Raw genomic sequence first — 21,139 nt, 5'->3', positions numbered from 1 at the left:
GGAGGATCTTGCTAAAAAACTGCTACACTTGCCTAAGGCAATGCTAAGGTTTGGTTTGGTTTTAATGCTGAGTTGCTTTTATAATGTTTAGTACAGGTGGGAAATGGGGATTGGAGCCCTTTGGTAATTATAGTACTTTCTGTAATAAATTGTTAATTCTAACACTACTGTTAAAATATTTAGCTTCCACAAAACAAGGTCTCTCAAAGTGGGAGGCAGTCTCTTTCAGAGGTGAAACTAACACAGAGTTTTGCAGAAGTGCCTTCTTGTTTGAAAAGTAGCATATCTTTCTGGAACCTGATTGTCATGCTTTTGTTTTCTGAAAAAGGAATTCTTAGTGCAAAAATTGCTAATGCAAAATCTGGCAGATTTGACCTGGTGTATGTCAGATGTGCATAAGGAGTGATTTTATAATACAACCTTTTTTGCCTCATATCTGAGTGCTTTTCAGAGCTCTGTTTTTGTAATTCTATCCTTTTGGTCTATTTGGATCTTGGGTTAAGTGGATTATATGGTCTTTTGATCATGATAGAGAGGTGTGAAGTTTGAAAAAGTTGGTTTCATCCTTGTCCTCTGTGTGGAAGGACAAGAGTCCATCCCCTCTTCCTACTTTTTCCATCAAGGAAGTCTCTCTGTATTGATTAATTTGGCAAGTAATTTGTCTGTATCTGCTATTGAAAGGAATAGTTGGAGATTTTGGACATCAAGGCACTTGGCAGCAAAAGTTACATTCTAATACATCTATTACGTTTAATAGCCTCAGAACAAATAAGTAAGTCCATGACATACCTCTGGTCTTCAGTTTCCATTGACCTCCCTCACAATGACCTCTATACCTCTATCAGATACAAGTTGTCAATCGATACTAGGTCAGATCTTCTCTTTTGAAAGGGTATGTAGTATTACAGATAGATCCAGCTGTTCTTTATCAAGACTCGGATTTTCTGAGTTGGAAAAAAAAAAGTGATTTAGAAGGGCTAGTACAGAAAAGGATTAGCTTTTTCCACAACAATCAACAAGTGAACCATTCTCTGCTTAGGAATATTGTGATATTTTGATGATATCATTTCTTTAGAAAGGTAATGAAGCTTCATGCAGAATTTCTTCTCTTCTAATCACCATCAGTAGTCACATGTCCTGTACTACTTGGTGCTTTTGAAACAAATAGAGGTCCATATTCTGAACCTATTTTGTTCACTTAACTGGAGTTGTGCTTTGTTCACGTTCTGAAGTTGACTACTCTGAGAAAGTATAGGAAATCCTGTTGAGTTTTAGAAAACGATGTCCCAGGACTTTCTGTTCTTCTCAAGAATCTTTTTTATCGGGAGGGGGATGGGGAGGGATATTGAGGGAGAAATTTCATTTTGGTAGCCTCAGTTCTTTGCATTAACTTGCACTTTGCCATTGTTCAGACACAAAAATAACCCACTTGTATATAGTCAGGTAGTTTAAACCTAGCCAGTCGCTTTCGGTCTGAACCTTTCCTAGAACATTACATTAAGTTCTTCTTGTTCTTCAAGATTTAGACCTGCTACTGAATTAATTTTCAGGTTCAAGGTTTATAGCTTAAGATCTTTCGTACTTTTCTAAAAACCCCAAATACTGTGAATCAAAAATACTTAAGATATTAAATATTAAAAGGAGCTCTCAGTCTTCTAGGAAGGGGAAAAGAGAAGATAACCTTGAAAATTACTTGAAAAAAACCAGAAGGTAACCCATCTTTTTTCAGAGACTCTTTTTCAGATTGCTTTAGTTTTGTTTTTGTTTTGTTTTGTTCAGATTTGGTAAATCTTAATTTGAGCTCTTCCATACCTAGTATTGTGTGTTCACTGTTAGATTTTAGGCTACTTCAAAGACACTTTCACACAATGCAGCTGTTTTAACAGATTAAGGAGTTCTACTTTTACTTGTAAAAGGGACTGTTCTCTGCAGTTTGTGAGAAGAATAATGAAATCATTAATCACTAACCATTTCATTGGGAGGCTAATATTTATTTTTAAACTTAAAAGCATTAGAAGCATTTTTTAAATGACACAAACCTACTCATATCTGTGTGGTTTTCCCTATATATTTTACCTCTGAGGATCCATTTTACCCACTTCTTTGGAATCTTGCTGTGGATTCTTTGAATTAGGAAGAAGTGAAGCTGTAATAACTTTATTTCCCATAAGTGGATCAGTTAGGGGGCATTTGGATGCCTGCTGTGGGCCCTTCTTTTTTTAGTTCGTTCCAAGCCCATAGCAGCAGAGACACACATCCCAAGAGTGTGAATCTGCCGGAGCAAAACTCTCAAAACTACAGTTATAGGTAAGTAACCTTTTTCTCTTACCTTTTAAGTTCTTATCCAGCTCCATTCCCTTTCTCCCCGTTACCCATCTCCCCAAAAAAGTTCCCCAAAGAGGAAAATAATAGAACAACACTATTAAGAATGGTTTGTTTACATCTAATTTTATGTAGCCAGTTAATGAAATGGCAAAATGTGTAATTATAACCAGTATATTAACATTCACTTCCAAAAATATGTTATAGGGGTTTTATTTCCTTAGAAATGGAGGTACAAGTGTAGTCATTTATATAGTAAACTTGCAGAAGATTACAGTCACTAATACCAGAAGATGAAATGAGACAATATAAAATTTAAATGACTGTGTGTCTATGTAGTAGGACAATGTGAGAATTAGGTATCATGTATTTTGTGTATACAAGCTTTCATTAGGTCTGCATTTCATATTGTGATTTAATGGATGAAACTGGAACCTTATACAGCTTTCCCAAGAAAAAGCAACTTTGTAACCTCCAGTTCCTATAGATGAGAGATTTTTTTGTGTCTTTGTTCAGACATGTTTTAATAAAAGTAAGGGGAAGAAATTCCTCTTCTAACTAGAGAAAGTGCAATGAAGTGTTGCAATATTTCCATCTATCTAGGAAAAATTACTTCCTTTATATTTTTTATAAAGAGTGAAATATTAATTGAATGAAAAACATGTTTTTAAAAAAGTAGAGTATTCTTTTAAATGATATTTACTTTATTTTGATGCTTTTGTGTAACACGAAATCAAATTCCCCTGTTTATCCTAGATTGTCCTTTATGTAGGGTAGGTCAGAAACCTGCTCTTGTAAGGAGATGTAGAAAATAACTAAAACCTAGCAGTTTAGTAAGAAGTCTATTTTTTTTTAACCTGTAGTGTAAATTAAAATCAGAAAATTAAATATAACTGGCATGTAGCATATACCCTTGATTGAACCTATTAGATAGTTGGAAGGCTTTATAATATTACTTACCCAGTAATGACTTTATTTTGTTCTGGGACAGTCACTTCTTTATAATGGATTTAAATGTTGATAAAGAAATGGCATGTATAATTAATAAACCTTATTAAGAGTTTAGGCCCAGCATTTCTATAGTTCATAGTCACTAAGCTCACTCTGATGTCAACCTAAGAAGACACAGACTTTTTGTTATCATGCAGTATAAGTGTTACTGGATTTAGTTAACTGAGGATATTTCTGAGTGCAAGGTATAATGTCAGAATAAAGTCAACATCTGGAAGGGAGATTTCAAAATCATTGCTTATTTCTAAAGTTTACTGTTTATACAAATGAATTAAAAACTAATTGGATATGTTAATATGTAAATGATACATAAAATAAGTAGTTTTCATTAAGTCTACTGTTAGTGCATTGCGTTTTTCTGGTGAAATTAAGTGCTGCATTGTGTATTTCAAAGTAATTGCACTTCAAGGTTTGCTCAGATATTTGAATAATTGAGTTTACAGAACTGTAATTCTTCACAAAGCAATCACATGGATAAAACCCAGCGTTTGTGTCAGAAAAATCTATGTAATAAATTAAAATCATATTGTTTGTAAAAGCAGTATTAAATTCAGGGAGGTTAAGTTATAATTTCCAATCTCTAAACAAGTGTAGATGCGTGATACTTTTCTGTGGCTCAACTCTTGTTGTTTTCTAGTGTAATATTTCTTTCGTATTACTATAGTTGACAGAGAATAATGAGTTACCAGACGTCCTTAAGTAGAAAAATTCGTAAGATCATATTTCATTCTCCAGTTATGTTGATTACATTATTATTATATTTAAGAAAACAAGCAAAACTTTACCAAAATGAAGTCTGCTACACCCTAAGACATGCCAGAGACTCCTGTGGTCTTTTTGGTTTTTGTCATGAATGAGTTTGGACATCCCTCATGATGGGCTTTCCTTTTTGCACAGTGACTAGAAGTTTGATAAAGTCTTTTAACGGATTGCTAAAAATCAGCAGCTGTTTTTGTTCAGATTCTCAGAAATCCCTTCGTCTGAGCTGCGGCAGCTGGAAGCCCTCTGGTCTCTACTTCAGAGACTTTGGAATTATGCTTTGTTTTATAAAGCTGCTTATACCTGGTTCATGACTGTACTTTCTTAGTTTCTTCTGTAAAGGAGCAAGCCATGAGAATAAAATTTTTGACCTAGGTTTGTTGAGTCTCTCCTTCAAGGGGAGGAGCTAGTGCTGTGGGAATCTCTTCCACTGATGGGAAGAATTCTCATTGGTGGTTCAATTGTTTGTTTATTGGAACATGGCTTTGGGTGGAGGTCAGGTGAGAGCTGAGAGGTCAGTAATGCTATATGTTCATGAAAGAGTGGAAAGATAAGAATGGATATTTGCCCTGACTCCATTGATAGCTCATCCATTAGTACAATCAAAGTAATTTTAAACCTTCCTTGTACCCAGATTAGTTTGATTCGTTTAGATTTTTGTGGTCTACAGAACACTGTTGTTTGGGGTTACAGAGCACTTGGGCAACTTTGAAGAGATCTGTGAAGAAAACCTAAGAAAACGGTTGTCAGTAAACATAGATTTCTTTCTTAGACATATAGTTATGGGTTAGCTGTTGAAAATTCCTAATCTTGACTATTAGCTTAAATAAAATAAGCTTGTAATTAGCTTCTGGCTGACCTGTCTCTGATGTTGTTAAAAAATTGAAGGTTTGACAATAAATAGTAACTACTTAGGACTGATATATTTGGTTTAAATTTATTCATTGCTGATTTAAATAATTAAAATAAGTGGTATTTCAAATGAGTGGAGGCATATCCCAGTGATCTCTGAAGAATGTTAGTGCTTTAAAATATAGAACTCTTAATTGTTATGCTTTAAAAAAAGGAAGTTGTATTGGAGTCATCAATATGGTTCATCTGGAATTCAGCATTAGAGGACCAATCTTCTTTGTGGTTCTGAAGAGGAGTACATTCACATTTAACCATCTTACGTATGAAGTCTTCAACTGAATCCCTTTCAAGGAGTAAATAGGGAAGTGATAATTTATCTGTTGTGTCTTCGAGATCATTCAAGATCATTCAGAAATCTCTGGATTTCAGAGTCTACTAAACGATATCAGTAGAGTGGAGTGTTAGCATTCTGCTAAAACAAAGCTTAACAACCATGCACATAGTTATTATTTAGGCTTATTACCTTTTCACAGATATTTACAAAAGACCCATTTCATTTTGCTAGGACAAGCAGTTCTAGAAGTTTTTAGGCTATCAATGTATTATACTCATTTGTTGAAAAAGTATAATCTGGGACTTGCAATCATCAGGTTTGCAAGAAAGCAGTAACATTGAAGACTTCAGCACTAACGGTGTTCTGGGTGCTGCTTTGGAAAGATTTCAGGTTAAATGGAAGAATGGAGATACTTCTTTAATACAGCTCCCCTCATCCAACTTCTGTCCCTAACACTTGCTCAACTTCCAACCATATCCGTTTTCAAGATGGATATTCTTCACATCATAATTGACTCACAGTTTCAGCAGAAATTTATTTTGAAGGTGTCTGTGGTTAGTCCAGTGCAATGTTTATTTGCACAAAAGTTCTGCAGTAACTAATTAATTTCTAAATCTGAAAGTACTCGTCATTGTGACACACAGATATTTCCAAAGATTAAGGCCACAACCTGTCTCCAGGAATACTGTTCATAAGAGGACAGGTGCGAGATAACCATATGGAAATCCAGCTATTCTTTTTTTCCATTTCAAACTTGTGGGTCCTATAATGTTTTGGTTCTTGCACCACAGTGACACATTTAATTTGACAGAACATCTCTACTACTTTTTAGAATAAGGTCGCTTTAGATCTTGCTTTGAGTACCAAGGAGCTGCCTTTTGGTGAGCATGTTGCAATGTAAAGAGAACATCCATGCGGATTTGCCAAGCCAAAGAGATGTATATTTAAAAGAATAACTGTGATCGAACTGCACTCTGAACGATTATAAATTTGTTCAAGGAATTGAATAAAATTTACATGTATTTTGGATGTATCTACATTCTTGGAGGAGGGAGGAGTGATATTTCTAAAAAGAAAAGAATATGAAAACAACGAACTTCGGTACCTGATCTCTAACATAGACAGAAAACTCTTCTGTGGCTTACTATGTATTCTTTTTATTATTAAAACTATTAGAAAGAGTGAAGCAAAAAGATCCTGATCACACTTTATTGGTCTCAAGAACTGGTGAACCTACATGTTCAGAACTGTGGCAAACTTTGAATCTAGGTCTGCAGGATTTGAAAGAAAAACATTAGTCTGATATTTTGGCAAAGTCCTGGATCCTGATAATGAAAAGAAATTCTCCTATATATGGGATGAAGTGGATGAAGCTTGGATACTGATGCCTTGAAGGATACAAAGTATATTTGAATGGATATTGTAAAAGTTCCTAAGTACATCTGTTAGTCAAACCCCTAAGGGGTCCTTGGACTCATGCCTTAACAAAGTAGATATATGTAAACTTGCATATATTTGATTGTAAAAGAGAAGATAGGAAGACATCTGTTTTCGGAGGGTAATAACTCTTTCCTCACTACTCTGATTCTTTGCTGATTATTCTCATAGAGTTCAAAGTGAGTTCAAGAATTTATAAAGCCCTTGAAGCCCAATTGTGTGTTTCATCTTTCAGATTTCTGCAGCTATCAGAGCAACTTTAAAAGGTTTTGTGCTCGTTCAGTGAAGTTTTTTCATTGTGCGCAATGAAGATAGTGGTACTATGTACTCATCCTACCTTTTATACCCTAGTTCAACCTGGTATTTTCATGTACTTGGGCCAGCTTTTTTGTCCTAGATCCAGAAATCTCATAGAGGCAAAATGGTAATGATCAAGTCTAGTTCTGAGGATCGCCGTCAAGATGCACTGGAAATATGAAGAAATGTGTGAGTAATCTGTAACTCCGTCTGCAATCACCTTACCATTTAGGAAGAGAAAACTTTGAAGGTGTCCCTTTCTTCTCAGATAAGATGTCAACAGATTGTGGTTATAATAATTTACTAAAACATCAGTATTCAGTTGTCAAGAGAAATGAGGAATGTGCATCAGAAGAGCTCTGTATTTAGAGGGAGTTTGTATGCCAAATTGTGATGTGATCATCTACTTGTATGTTCTCAACTTACAATTTGACGTTTTGGATGATGAAGAGCAGCAGCATTTTGAGCCCGGTCAGTTACAGAAGTTCAAGTGAGACAATTTGTCCTACTTGAATTGTTTTAGTTGTTTAATCTTGAAGGCTTCAGCATGAGGGCTCTGAAAGGTGAGTTTTGGTTGATCCAGCTACAGCTGTTTGCGGCATCCCAGCTCCTGGCCATCCGCCTTGCTCCTATAGTCAGGGTGGCAGAGGGAAACATTTGCTTGGCTCTTAACTGACTCGTTCAGCCTGGTAGGTTAATGCAAGCCATGTTCACTAGTGCCTTAAGGTGATGCATTGGACAATGAAATGCACATGGTGGAAATAAGAATGCATTTTCCTTTCTGCTACATGTGATAACCTCAGTTAAAGGAATGAGGCAGATAACTGATAACAGTAATGTCTTAAAGGCTACTGTTAGATCCACTATGAAAACTTTACAGGACTTTTTCAGTGTGACTGACATTTCTGGGTTAAAATGAAAAAGCTGACTTTTTTCCTAAGAACACAAGTTTCTCAATCTGTGTTTCAAAATTTAAAGAGTTTTAATTGAGAAATAAGGTAATTATGTGTGTGGATGTATGTGTATTAACGTGTTGGGTTTTTGTTTTTTAAAAAAAATCAAACTTGAAACCTATTAGTCTGGAAGCTTCTACGTCATGACGATTCCTAAGACCTGCCGTGAAGCTCAGTGAGATCAAAGCCCTCTTAGTCACAGAGAGAAAAAGATTTGTTTTGTCACTGCATGAAGATTTAAAAAAAAAAGTATTTGTTTTAATCAGATGTATAGGGAAATTAATCTGTATAAGTTCTTATATGAACCCAACAGTTGCTGTAGTACAGAAAAAGTAAAAATCTCCATGCCAAAAAGCTGCACCTTTGATTTGGCAAATTTATTTTGCTTCACATGTTTACCATAAAGTTGGCAGTTGTTCCTATGGGTTTTTGTTGAAATTTGAAAAGGTCCTTATTGGTAGTTGGCCAGTTTCTGCATGGAGTTTGTTGTATCTGTCTTTACTGTCTTCCAGCCACTAAATGTACATAATTTTGGAGTTTTAGGAAGTTACAGGTGTACAAATAGATTTGAGAATGAAAATGATGGTAAAAAAGCCTGTTCACATCACTGGAATTGACCACGTTACTACTTGTTATTGTGTTCTAATGTTAATTTTTGAGATGATCCTTCAAGGTTTTAATTCTTCTAAATAAACATCTTCTACAAATGTAGAAGAAATTAGAAGTCATATGTTGTAATTCTGGTTTACAATTTGAGAGGGAGTTGTTTTTTTCATTGGAGTTTATTTCCTTGTTCCTTGATTGCATCCTCCTTACCATTCATTCTCCTGCTTCCAAAAGAGCCCTGGCTCATTGCATCTGGTCCTAAGGCACCACAAGTCTAGGCACAAAAAAAGTTATTTTTCTTATATTGCATTTGTGGTCTAGACATTTTGACAATAGATCTACAACAGAATTTCCAACCTGTGTTTAGTCATTCCTTAGACTTAAAAGTCACATTCCCTGATTACAGAGAAAGTAATTGTTTTTTTGACAAATTACACAATGGTAGTTAAGAAATGAGAATATAACCCTTAGTGCAGGTAGGGCTTTTGGTTTTCATGGCAGAAAGGAATTTTAGTTTAGAGTACCACATTGGTAATATAAATAGGTTGTAGTTTAAATGAATAGAACATACTCTTGGATACTTCCATGTGCTTCTCATTTCTACGAATTCTTCTAAATTACAGGGTGTGTGGTTGGCTCACTTTATTTTTCTGTATTCTACTCTTAATGATTTTTTAGTATAAACTGAAAGGCTTATGGCAGAGTCAAGCTCCTGACACTACGTAAAATTATCACTGAACTTTTTATTTCATCCATGAAAAGCATTGTGATTGCCAAGGGAGATTACTAGAGCTTTGAAGTGTGTAGCAGCCCTCCACCTAGTATATATGTGTTACGGTATAGACTCCAACTCTTGGTATACTGCTTTGCTTCGAAGAGAAGCATGGAGTGCTGGAGTTATTTTAATCATTTTTGTTCATTGTTTGTGTGTTCCCTGGCTAAAATATGTGTGAAGTCCAACTGATGCATTGAACCAAGTAGGGAGAACCTCTGTCTTAATCATTGCAGATCCTTGCTTAGTTCATGTATAATGAAGCAGGCTGAATCTGCAGAAGAGAATCTTTTATAGTAGTGTTCCTCAAAAAGTAGTTGTGGAGGTGCACTTTAACTTTGTCTTTGCAGACTTTTGCTTCAAGTACAATTGACTAGTTTGTTTGGTTTTGGGTTTTTTTGTTTGTTTTTTTTGAAATTTTTTTTTTTTTTGTCTTTATGTATTGTAGCTGCTTTATTGGGTGGTTCTCTTGGGAATTATACAGGGGCCTTGATTTCATATGTTTTGAGAGTTGGAATTTTTTATGATTAATTCACACCTGTGGTAGACTGACAATGAATGATAGTCTGAATACATTAAAAAGTATTAGCTAGAGAAGTTCTAATCTTGCTTTTAAATTCAATGGATTTTGTTGTATGTGCACATATACATGCTGAGGAAGATTAATTGGTGGGAGTGGAGGGGAATGGACATTCTTGCTTGGATATTTACCAGTCTATATATATAATTTGTGATTTTTCTCTTTTAACTTGCAGATAAGCCTTTGAAGAAGCGAAAACAAGAAAACAAACCACAGGAGGCTGGAGGTGCTACTGGAGGAAATAGAGCAGCTTCTCAGGAGACAGGTTCTGCAGGAAATGGGGCGAGGCCAGCATTGATGGTTAGTATTGATCTGCAGCAAGCAGGAAGAGCAGACTCTCAGGCAACAGTAACTCAGGATTTGGACACCATCAAAAAACCTGAAGAAATTAAGCAGTATAATGACGGGTTTGTATGTGTTCCCCAAGAAGATGCTGTTGGAGTTCTTAAATTTAAACCTGAAAACCATCCTGAGATTTTTAGGAAAAAGTCAGACTTTGAGGGTCAAAAGACGGATATCCAGCAAAATGAAAACAGACAAATGGAATTTCAGCAAAACGAGAGCAGACGGTTGGAAAGTAAACACAATGAGAACAAACAGTTAGAAGCTAGACATGAAAGCAAGCATGAAAGCAGACAAATGGAAGTGAAACAAAATGAGAACAGACAGACAGAATCAAAACAAAATGAGAGCAGGCAAATGGAGATGAAACAAAATGAGGGAAAACAGAATAATGGCAAACAGGAAATAAGGCAGATGCCCGAAACACCAAAACAGAAGAGTGAAGGCAAGCCCGAAACACCAAAACAGAAGAGTGAAGGCAAGCCCGAAACACCAAAACAGAAGAGTGAAGGCAGGCCTGAAACGCCCAAACATAGACATGATAACAGGAGGGACTCCAGTAAACCATTGTCAGATAAGAAAATTGAAATATCTAGGCATAAACTAGATGTGAAATCTGATCCTTCAAGGGTAAAACCTGAAAGTAGATCTGATCCAACAAAGCAAAGACCTGATGGACGTTCATTTTCTGATACACCAAGGCGTGACCATGATAGCCTTAAACAAAGATCTGAGGACAGGGGGGAGTCAGAGAGGTACAGAGTAGATCCATCCAAGATTAGAAGGCCTGAATATTTGAGATCCTCGAATAAAAATGAATATGATTCTAAGCATAGTACTAAATCTGATGGTTCAAAACCTGAGAAATTTGAAAGGAAACATAGACATGAATCTGGTGAATCAAGGGAAAGATTTTCTTCTGGGGATCAGAAATCAAGACCTGACAGCCCTCGTATTAAACAGGAAGGTAAAGGAGATTCTAGTAAATCAAGATCTGATAAACCTGGTTTTAAATCACCCAACAGCAAGGATGAACGAAGGACAGATGGTAATAAGAGTAAAATAGACAGTAATAAAGCACATAGTGACAATAAAGCAGAGTTTCCCAGTTACTTGTTGGGGGCAAGATCTGGCGCGCTGAAACATTTTGTCATTCCAAAAATCAAGCGTGATAAAGATGGCAATGTTACTCAGGAGTCAAGGAAAACTGAATTTAGAGGTGAACAGAAGGACAAAGTAGAGAAGATTGGGCTAGTTGAAGATCTAAATAAAGGAGCTAAGCCTGTAGTTGTCCTTCAAAAGCTTTCTTTGGATGATGTGCAGAAATTTATTAAGGATAGAGAAGATAAATCAAGAGGCTCTTGTTTTAAACCTAACAAGAACAAGTCATCCAAATCTAATAAAGGTAAGATTTTTTCAATGTTATTTGCATTACATCTTTTACACTGCTGTTCTTTTAGATTTACTACTTCTGTGTTTAGAAATTAAATGCAATCATTTGATAGTTTATATGCTTATATGGTGATTTTGGAGAATAAAGTGAAACTAATCTACGGGCTTGTTGTTACTGGAAATCTTGCTATGATGTACCTGAGATGATTTATTTACTCCAGTGCAAGTGCCTGATGTGAGAACACTTAAATGGTGTACTTGAGCTGTACTTCAGCTACATTGGTTTAACCTATTTATGGTAATTTATCCAGTGAAATGTAACTGTTGTATGTATGATTTAAACTGGTTTAAGTGTTTCTGTATAAGGGACTGGTACTACTGTTAGTAAATCAGTGTAGCTGAAGTGGTGGGAAATACGATGTATACAAGCCCTAAGATTATTTTATATTTTTAATTGGAACTGAAATGTGGTTATCCAAGGCATATTTTGACATGATACAATAAGAACGCAGCTATGAAGTCCCATCTACCTCTTTTACACTATAAATACAACTCTGTTGGGGAGCCTCCATGCTTCAGGCTGTGTGACAGTAAGCTTACAGAAAGGTTCTGACTTTAGGAGAATTCAGACATCATTGTCTCTAGGGTGCATTGTATGCAGAAAGAGGAAGGGAACTGGTAAACAATTGGCTGGCATTTTCAAATTAGTAATGTGGACAGGAAATAATTCAGAGTAGGTTGTAGGTTTGATATTTGGTTAGTTGTCACTTCTGCAGATTTAACACTTTTTTCGTAAGATTGCTTTACTTCTTGGTGCTCTTAATTTTGACTTCTTTGCTTTCAGACTGAAGTATGTCATTTCACATTGTGAAATTGATGATACTAACTGGTCAGGGTTCTTTTCTTTTTTAGTGTTTAGCATTTAAAGCATTTAAATTTCTTACATAGTTATGTTTATAGAGTTGTCATGTCTTAAAATAGACAAATCAAGTAGTGAGGGAGAAGATTTCAGTTGTATGCAGGATGATTGATGAATACAGTTCCATGTATATCATTTAATGCGAGATTAAAATGTTTTCTTACGTAGCTGATCTGATAAGAAATGATGTGGAAATCATCTTTGTGAATGTGTAACTATGTTTATGTGCACATGTATAGACATGATATCTGTATAATGAAATTATTGTGCTACGTCTATTCTCTATCTACTAACCTGTTTGTATTAACTCTTAAAGACTTAATAATTCAGGATGTATATTACTTATTTGTAAAATATTAGCCTCCTTGTTAAATATTTTCTCTTTACCCTGGAAATACGAACATTCTCCCTGTCCGTTTTTGAGGTTCAGAGCAGGCAAAATTTCCATTTCTAATAACAGGTATCTAGACTTAGACATAAAATTATGACATCTTTGTTGTCAGTTTACTCTAAAGATTTCAGATGAAACATTTATGTTCTTGATAGGCAATACTGAAAACTTTCTGATGGTACTCAGCTCTAGTCTCAGAAGGGTGGATTTTGAATTCACACAATTCTATGTGCCAAAAATCAGTGATTTTTATAACCCTCAGAGCTTTATACAGTTGCATGTATGCTTTCTAAAATGTTTCTGAAGTACTTTTTTTGTAGTCTGTATTGTATGTGGTTATTTATATAGAATGTTTTAGTGATGTGTAAAGGTTTTAATGACTTGTCTGATTGACATGACTCTAGTAGCTGTGTCACACATGAGCAGCACATGAATTTTAAAGTCAGGTTCATAACTTTTTGGCAATGTTTATGTGTATGTTTTTGTTTTCTGAAGTCATGTATTTCTTACATACTCTTAAATAACTTGAGACGTAATTTCCAGGGAAAGAAAATGTTTGACTCTAATATCAGTCTTTTTGCTCTTGTATTCAGAATAATGTTTTTACAGATATGCTAGAGATAGGTTTTGTGGAAAGAATGTTTATCTTACAAATCAAGTTTTGAGTGTTCAACTAGGCAGATTTTGGAGAAAGTGTCTTTGAACTTCAGATTTTTCATGTATATTTTTCATTTTACATTTTTTTTGCCCAACTTCCCGGTAGCTTACTTCCTGGGATGTATTATGCTAAATAACTAGGTGCACTCCAATGTTTGAAAAGGTTCATAGTTTATAAAGGTATCTCTTCATACCACAGTCTATTTGCCAACAGCTGACTGATACAGAAGATATTCATGCCATTGCCACACTGTCTTCACTCCAATTAAGAGAAATAGCGTTCACTGTTTTACTATGTGCCATTTTTAGTTATAAACATTTTAATGCACTAGGAAGTGTAATTTTCGTAAACATTCTTTACTGAATTCATCCTGTATTTCTTAACAGATTGTAGCAACACTTTTCTAGTGTTGTCTTTTAGCATCATTCTTAGACTTCTCACATCCCTCTTACTCCATGTAGCTTAGTATATTTTGCTTTATCTTTCTTTATTTGATTTCCTTGTATTTCTTGTCCTTTGTTTTTGCTTTCTCATCCATCCCTTCCACAAGAAAATGTATTCTCCTGGCTTTGTCACATACAACATCTTCTCTGTGATTTATCTGAAATTCAGTTTAAAATAGGATTAGTTCAGCTAGTTCAAAACACCATTTAGATAGTCATTCTGTCTTACGGAACTAGTGCCAATTCGTTATAAAACTCAGTAAAATTGACCTGTTTTAAGCTAAAATTAATGCTTTGCAAACTGAAAGTCTATACAACTTTTTACATTGTTTCAGTAAATTTTAAAATTGAAAATCATACCTTTATTGTGCATGTGGATAAGCCTTGCATTGTACTGCAAAAAAACCAAAGAAACATTTTAATTAAATTTCACAGACAGGTTTGAAATTTTTTTCAGTTATTATATGAATGGGAGGGGTAGCTGTGGTATGCAACTGTTAATATTGAATCATCCCAACAGTCCCTTTTGGAATTTACAAGGAAGAAGTGACTTTTTTTCTCTCTCCTATTCTTTGAGCATTTTTCTGAACGATTCACTCTAGCTCAGAGGAAAGTTACGGGAGTTTTTTTCATAATGTTTTTGTTAAGGGGTGTGACCTGTTTTGTCCAGGTCAGAATGAGTCTAACACTTTTTTCTTCTGGTTTTAACATCTGCGAATGCCTTTTATCCTGATTTTAATGCAAATGTATGTTGTTGGAGGATCCATGAATCTTTTCCCTTCGAGTTTATGCCTACAATGAGGACATCATATTTACTATCCTTTCTTTTCAGAGCTTCAGGAAATACCTTCTCTGCTGCTTCTTAGAGCTATACTGATCAGCTATGTTGGGATGGGAGCTGTTAACAGTTTCGTTGTTACTGCATTGTGAACAAGACAAATTTTCCTTTGTTAAAGTATGAAACAGATACGAGTAATGAGGGAAACTGTAACTGTGTAAGAAGATGTCTGACTTGGTTTATAATATGTTTGAAGGATTGCCTTTCCAAAATAAGCACCATATATGTAATGCAAGTTTTAGTTCTGGGACATATGAGTATGTGTTTTTTAAGACTTGTGCAGAAACACCTTTTGGGTCTTCCAGTAGCACCTAAAAAGAGTTTGTTGTGTTAAAAAAAAAAAAAATTCTGATCTGAATGCTATTCCTTCATTGTGCCGATTGTTACAGGATTTCATTATCTGTGTAACACAGAACTTTTAACACAGGTTTTTATTGCTCACTACAAGTCTTGCCAAATATACTCCATTCTCTGCTGCTATGATCTGAAATTTGAGAGATGATTTGCCATTTCTTCAAAGGTGCTCTGTATACATATTCGTACAGGATCAGCCAAAAAATTTACTGCGTAATCATCTTCATGTTGTAGAGTTAAAACAACACTTCTGGGTTTTCCTGTGTTCTGTTCTTAGGTGGTTTGTTGGTTTGTGGAGTTTTTTTTGTTTTGTTTGCTTTGTGTTTTTTAATTCCAGGTGACTTTTTCAGAGTGTATAGTAACAATAGTTTGGCATTTGTGTAACGTGATGGTCTGTCTTTGAGTTCTAGCACTGCTGGAAATAGTCTCACTTGTGAAGCAGAATAATCAGTTAGGTGCTCATCTTCTAAGGAGGAGTGACAAGAAAGGGAGTATTCCAGGATGAAAAGCTGTATACAGATTGTGTTGGCACAGGGAGTCAGCTTGTGATGCCTCTCACAGACTCTTAGATAGCACAGCAGAGCTATTCACAAATACTTTCTGATACAGCTGAAAACTGTGGACAAAATGGGAGTATTAATTTTAAACATTCATTTAAATCCGTCATGTATAGGACTTCTGTATGGACAAAATGGGCAAACCTTTGAGAAAAATAGCTAATGGCTATTAACACATCAAGCAAATTTTAGAGTTCACTCAAATTTATTTCCAAAATAACAATCTCTTGATACTGAAACAGACACACTGCTGTACTGACTGAAATCAGTGGGGCAAGCAGCTGTGCTGAAAGGAAATAACTGGAGTAAAGACGTATTTTCTTTGGAAACCAAAAGGCTGCAACTGAGCTTGCTTACTACAGATTGTGCTTTTGTAAAGAGAACCGTTGTGAAAGTCTAATTCCACAAATCTGATTTTTGAAATCACCGTCTTGGAGTTCCTGATAGCAACTGCATTTGCATGTGGGAAGGCCAGAGTAATAACCCACTAAGCATCTTGCATGTGCGTGCGCCAGCAGGTGTATCAAGCATGTCATAACTTTCTCTGAAGTTCAACAGAAAATTATGCCACATTTCTGAGAAAAAAAGGATAGATTTCATGATTTACAGCAAGAAGTTTATAATGAGTATTCTCAGCTGAATTCTTTAAAGCTTCTCTTAAACTCTAAATTTAACTGGAATTTAAAAAAAAAAAATCACTTTCATCATAATTCTACTGTGTTCCAGTTTTTACTCTTTTGTGAGATACTAATGTCAACCTCTTTTCAACTTAACTAGACTAGAAGAAGAGCTGGCTGACCCTCGTGGCATTAGAAGTGTTTAAAGATATGTTGGGTTTGCAGAGGATCCATTTTAATACAAACTTTGTCCATTTAACCCTGATTAATTTTTTTCTCCTCTCTGGATTAAACAGGTTCACAGCTTGAAAAATACTCCAGGCATTGTTTAGTCAAAAGCTAAAACCAAACTATATATAACTCGTTAAATCCAATAGTCTAGGAAGATCTCATTTCTCTAGCATGCTTTGCACTGGAATGGATCGTTCTCACTTGCAAGGATTTTTTAGGTGTGGTGTGTCCATCCTGTCCCAGAAAGTATGTCGGGATTTGTATGGGCATTGTAGATACTCTCTGGGGCCTTCACTTTTGGTGCTAGTTTTTCAGTAGTAGGTGTTGAATAAACTGGTATTGGTAGACATTTTTGAATTTGGCCGTTGCACACTGCAATAGGTTTTTATGTTGATCTGTTACCAGTACAATAGGACACATTTTCAGCACAGTGCTTTGCCTCATGGCTGCTTTAGTTATTTCCTACTAGTCTTTGCCTAGTCTTTGCCACCAAGGTAAATATTCCGGTTCTTGCTCTCATAATTGTACTTAAGTTTTCCCTGGATAGTAAGAGTGAACTTTGTGTGTTGCATGTCTAGTTCTTTGCAGCAACAATAAAACTTGACCAAACTCACCAGTTTCATTGTACTATGGTTCATCTGAAATATGATGCTTTGTCTGTTTGCAGATTTAGGAGTGCATTGTTTAATTAGTTCATTTTTGAAAAATTGCTTTGGCACATGTAAGTGATAGAAATTTATTACCTAATTTGTCAGAGCAATTTCTTGAAAGTCTGAAACTGCCTTTGGTTCGTGGACGTGGATGCTTGATCAGGTTCCTCTTACTTCTGGGAATAGCTAAGACTACTTTGTATAAATAATTTTTGCAACAATGCATTGCAATATGTAAAAAGGTAGGCCAGCAATTTGTCTGATGTCAATTACAATATGCAGTGCAGACCTGTTCATGTGTCTAACTATCTAAATATGGATGTTATTTCTTGGCATATGTGCAGGGATATGTGCTCAAAATTTTTTGTTTGAGTTTCAAACAGGGAAAAGCCTCACATTTGCTTCTGGTAAATTAACTTTTCTGTTGCTTGACATTTTCAGATGTCTTAGGTGGCAGTTTTTGTGAAACAAAATTTAAACTGTTTACTTGAAATTTGGAATTTATTTTACTCCATGGAGCATTACCAATGAACAGAAAAGGACGAGACTTTTTTTGTTCCTCAAATTACTGAACTGTTGTTTCATCGAATAAATGTTGCTTAAGTATATGTACTTGATTAATTGCCTTCTAAGCAACTTTCATATAGTATTTTATATTAAAATCTAAAACATCAGCCATCTTTTGTTGTTGTTGCTTATGTCATTAAGTTACTTTAAAGAAGCAAAATGAGAGTAGCTTAATGTGATATTTTCAATGATAAAGGTTGAGAATGCTTCCATGATAGAGTGAGGAAAAAGCAGAGCTTCTGGATGTGCCTATAGTCACAGATCGGATAGAAACCATAGCATTTGTTTTACTTATTCTCTGCAAAGATCTTGGTTGTATTATAGTGCTTATATAGGAGTTTTTCTTTTATGAGAAGAAAAATTATGAGGTGTTATTGCATTTTATTTAATTCAGATCTTTTTTCATAGGTGAGGGACCATGGCTCAGTTTTTAAATTAATCAGAATACATGGCTGGGAAAATGCATCAGTTGTAAATTTCAGATTCCAAACATTGATAGTACCAGAAAATTGCATGCTGTGTTTTGCAACTGTGCAAAACACCTTAACTTTTTAACATAATAAATTGAGTTGACTTAAATTTCAATGCATATGTTGAAAAGCAATGACAGCAAAATCCAAAAGCGATCCCCTGACACTAATTCATGAAAGTGAGGGGGGTTGTGCAGCACTGCATTTATTTCAGTTGTCAATCTTGTTCTATTTTACTCTGAGTAGTGCTATATCTTTTGTGAAATATCTTGCAAAACTAGACTGCTCTAGCCTCCTTTTATTGACACTTTTTTTTTTTTTTTTTTAATAAAGACAAAAAGCCAGTGATAGCAGTAATGAATAAAATAACTTGTGGCTACAGCTGCCACAGCAATCAGGTAGCTTGAGGAAATCATTGATACCAATGTAAAAATGAGTTCTCTTGGCAACTTCGGAGAGTCTGTATTGGGTATATTCCCAACTGGATCTTTCAGGGTGCTCTTTGGTAATCTCTTCCCTCCATCAAAAAATATTTCTTGCTTCTGAGACTACTTTATGCTATTGTAAAATCCTTTTTGAATCTGTGCTGCTTAGCCGTGGGCAATGATTTCCTCTACTGTATCATGGAATTATTCCATTGATGTGTCCAGATTCTTCTCTGACCCATCAGCCTGGCTGGGTCACATTTTTCAAGGCCAGTGCTAAGGACTGAGGTATAAGCAGGGAGTCTGAACTTTTTCTTTTGTTTGGCCTAAGTCTGGGAGCCTTTCCTTTGTTGCCAGTATTGGAGCAGATGAGGAAAAATGATTTTGAAAGATATGTTCAAGCAGATTCTGTGGAATGATATAGGACATATGTCTTCCTAACACTACTTGTGTCCTTCCTGCCAAATTTGTTGCAGCAGAGAATCCTGTGGGAGCAGGCCCTTGGGTGGTGGTGAGAACATAGCAGCCCCCCACCCTCTTTCTGGTGTGTGCGTGAGCTGAGCTCAGGAGTTACCCCTTCATGGATGTAGTCAAAAGGTGAGCGTAAGGGGCTCAATAGAGGGTTATATCCTGTTTATAGGATGTAGCTGTATATCCTTCCATAAGCTTTAAGGCAGAGAATGGGAGAAGAAAGAGGAAAGCTGCTGGAGTAAATGAACTATGTCTCGGAGTAAATGCACTACGTCTCAGATTGTTTTTACTGGTATTCATTTGATGGTGTGTATGATATTGAGGTAAAATTCGAACTTCTGTCTTAAGAGCAGATGTACCTTCCTCACACCTTAAATTCCTCTTTGAGAAAAGGATTGCTATTTCTCTGTGTTGCCCTTCTGTTCTTAAAACTCTCCAGGACCCAGAATTACTTGGAGGAGTGTGAAGCTGATGGGCGAGGGACCCTGATCACCAAGGACTCAGTGCGCCACATAAAGAACATGCTGGAGCTTTTTAAGGGAGAGCCTAGTGGAAAGGATATCATTAAATTTGCACACTGAGAGATAGCCAGAAATTTTCAGCTTTAACCAGTAAGCTGTTCATCAATCACAAATAGTCATGTGGCCCTTTGCATTGTAGTGGCTGAGTGCTATACTGTAACAGTACTTAACTATTTTAAAAGGGTGTTTATTTTCCAACATCTTTATAAAGTAGGGATTTACTATTGTACTTTCTTTTAGTTCTTTATCTAAAATAGAACGTTATATGTGGTTTTGGTAGAATTAAGCTGTGACTCTGTGCTGTTGTAGTTAAAATGACATGGCTATCCAGGAAAAAGAAGGCACTGTTGTTACGGAGTAAGAGTGTATTTTATTTGATTTAGCACAGAGTTTGAGGGTTGTTTGAGCTAATCCAGAAATAAACTGTTTTCCTTCCTGCATGTATGTCTGACATAGGAGGTTTTATCAGTGTAGTTACAGTGGTGACCCTAAATTATTTGAGAAAGTTAGACAGTAAGCTAGTGATACATAAGGGAGGAACATCCTCTGTTGAATGCTCGGAGAGAACGTAAGGAAGGTGAGCTTGGCCTCTGTGGAATTGCAGCAAGACTGGAGATACTAGTCATCAGCAAAATTAGAGAAGAGTCCAGCAGCAGGTAGTGTCTTCTGTGGCAAAAAAGGAGCAAGAGGAGGGCAAAAATGAGCTGCAATCTGTAGGTTTTTATTTTTAATCTCAAAATGAAGATGTGTGGCAATTCATTAGTATAGAAGTTCGAGAATGTGGGGGGTGGTTAAACTGAAATTTCTAAATGGTGAGAAACACAGATTCGTATCCTCACCCCAAGGAAGTGACACTGTTCCCTCTTAGACCCTTGTGTGTTCTTTTATATAATGTCTTGATAGTTGGAAAAAGTTGCATTTTACAATACAAGATATATATAAAGAGTACATATATTTAATATATTACATATATATATTTCCCTCTGTACTCAGCACTGGTGAGGCCACACCTTGAGCACTGTGTCCAGTTTTGCACCCCTCACTACAAGAAGGACATTGAGGTGCTGGAGCGAGTGCAGAGAAGGGCAGCAAAGCTGGTGAAGGGTCTGGAGCACAAGTCTGATGGGGAGTGGCTGAGGGAGCTGGGGTTGTTTAGTCTGGAGAAGGGGAGGCTGAGGGGAGGCCTGATCGCCCTCTACAATGACCTGAAAGGAGGTTGTAGTGAGGTGGGGGTTGGGCTCTTCTCCCACGCAACCAGTGACAGGACAAGAGGGCATCGTCTGAAACTGCACCAGGGGATGTTCAGGTTAGACATAAGCAGCTATTCTGTGACTTGCCCTTCAGTTTCATTAATATGGAGTTTGTTTGCA

At 36.0% G+C, this 21,139-nt stretch overlaps 1 protein-coding gene across 1 annotated transcript in view; it reads left to right on the top strand.

The window, feature by feature from the left end:
* Nucleotides 1–21,139, top strand: part of NIPBL (Nipped-B homolog (Drosophila)) — a 101,471-nt gene that overhangs the window by 30,624 nt on the left and 49,708 nt on the right. The window contains 1 exon segment of the mRNA XM_009704754.1: nt 10,099–11,670. Coding sequence (XP_009703056.1) covers nt 10,099–11,670 — 1,572 coding nt within the window.

Source organism: Cariama cristata, unplaced genomic scaffold (genome assembly GCF_000690535.1).
Source record: "Cariama cristata isolate BGI_N322 unplaced genomic scaffold, ASM69053v1 scaffold7247, whole genome shotgun sequence".
Taxonomy (NCBI): domain Eukaryota; kingdom Metazoa; phylum Chordata; class Aves; order Cariamiformes; family Cariamidae; genus Cariama; species Cariama cristata.
This window is presented reverse-complemented; position numbering and strand designations above follow the sequence as displayed.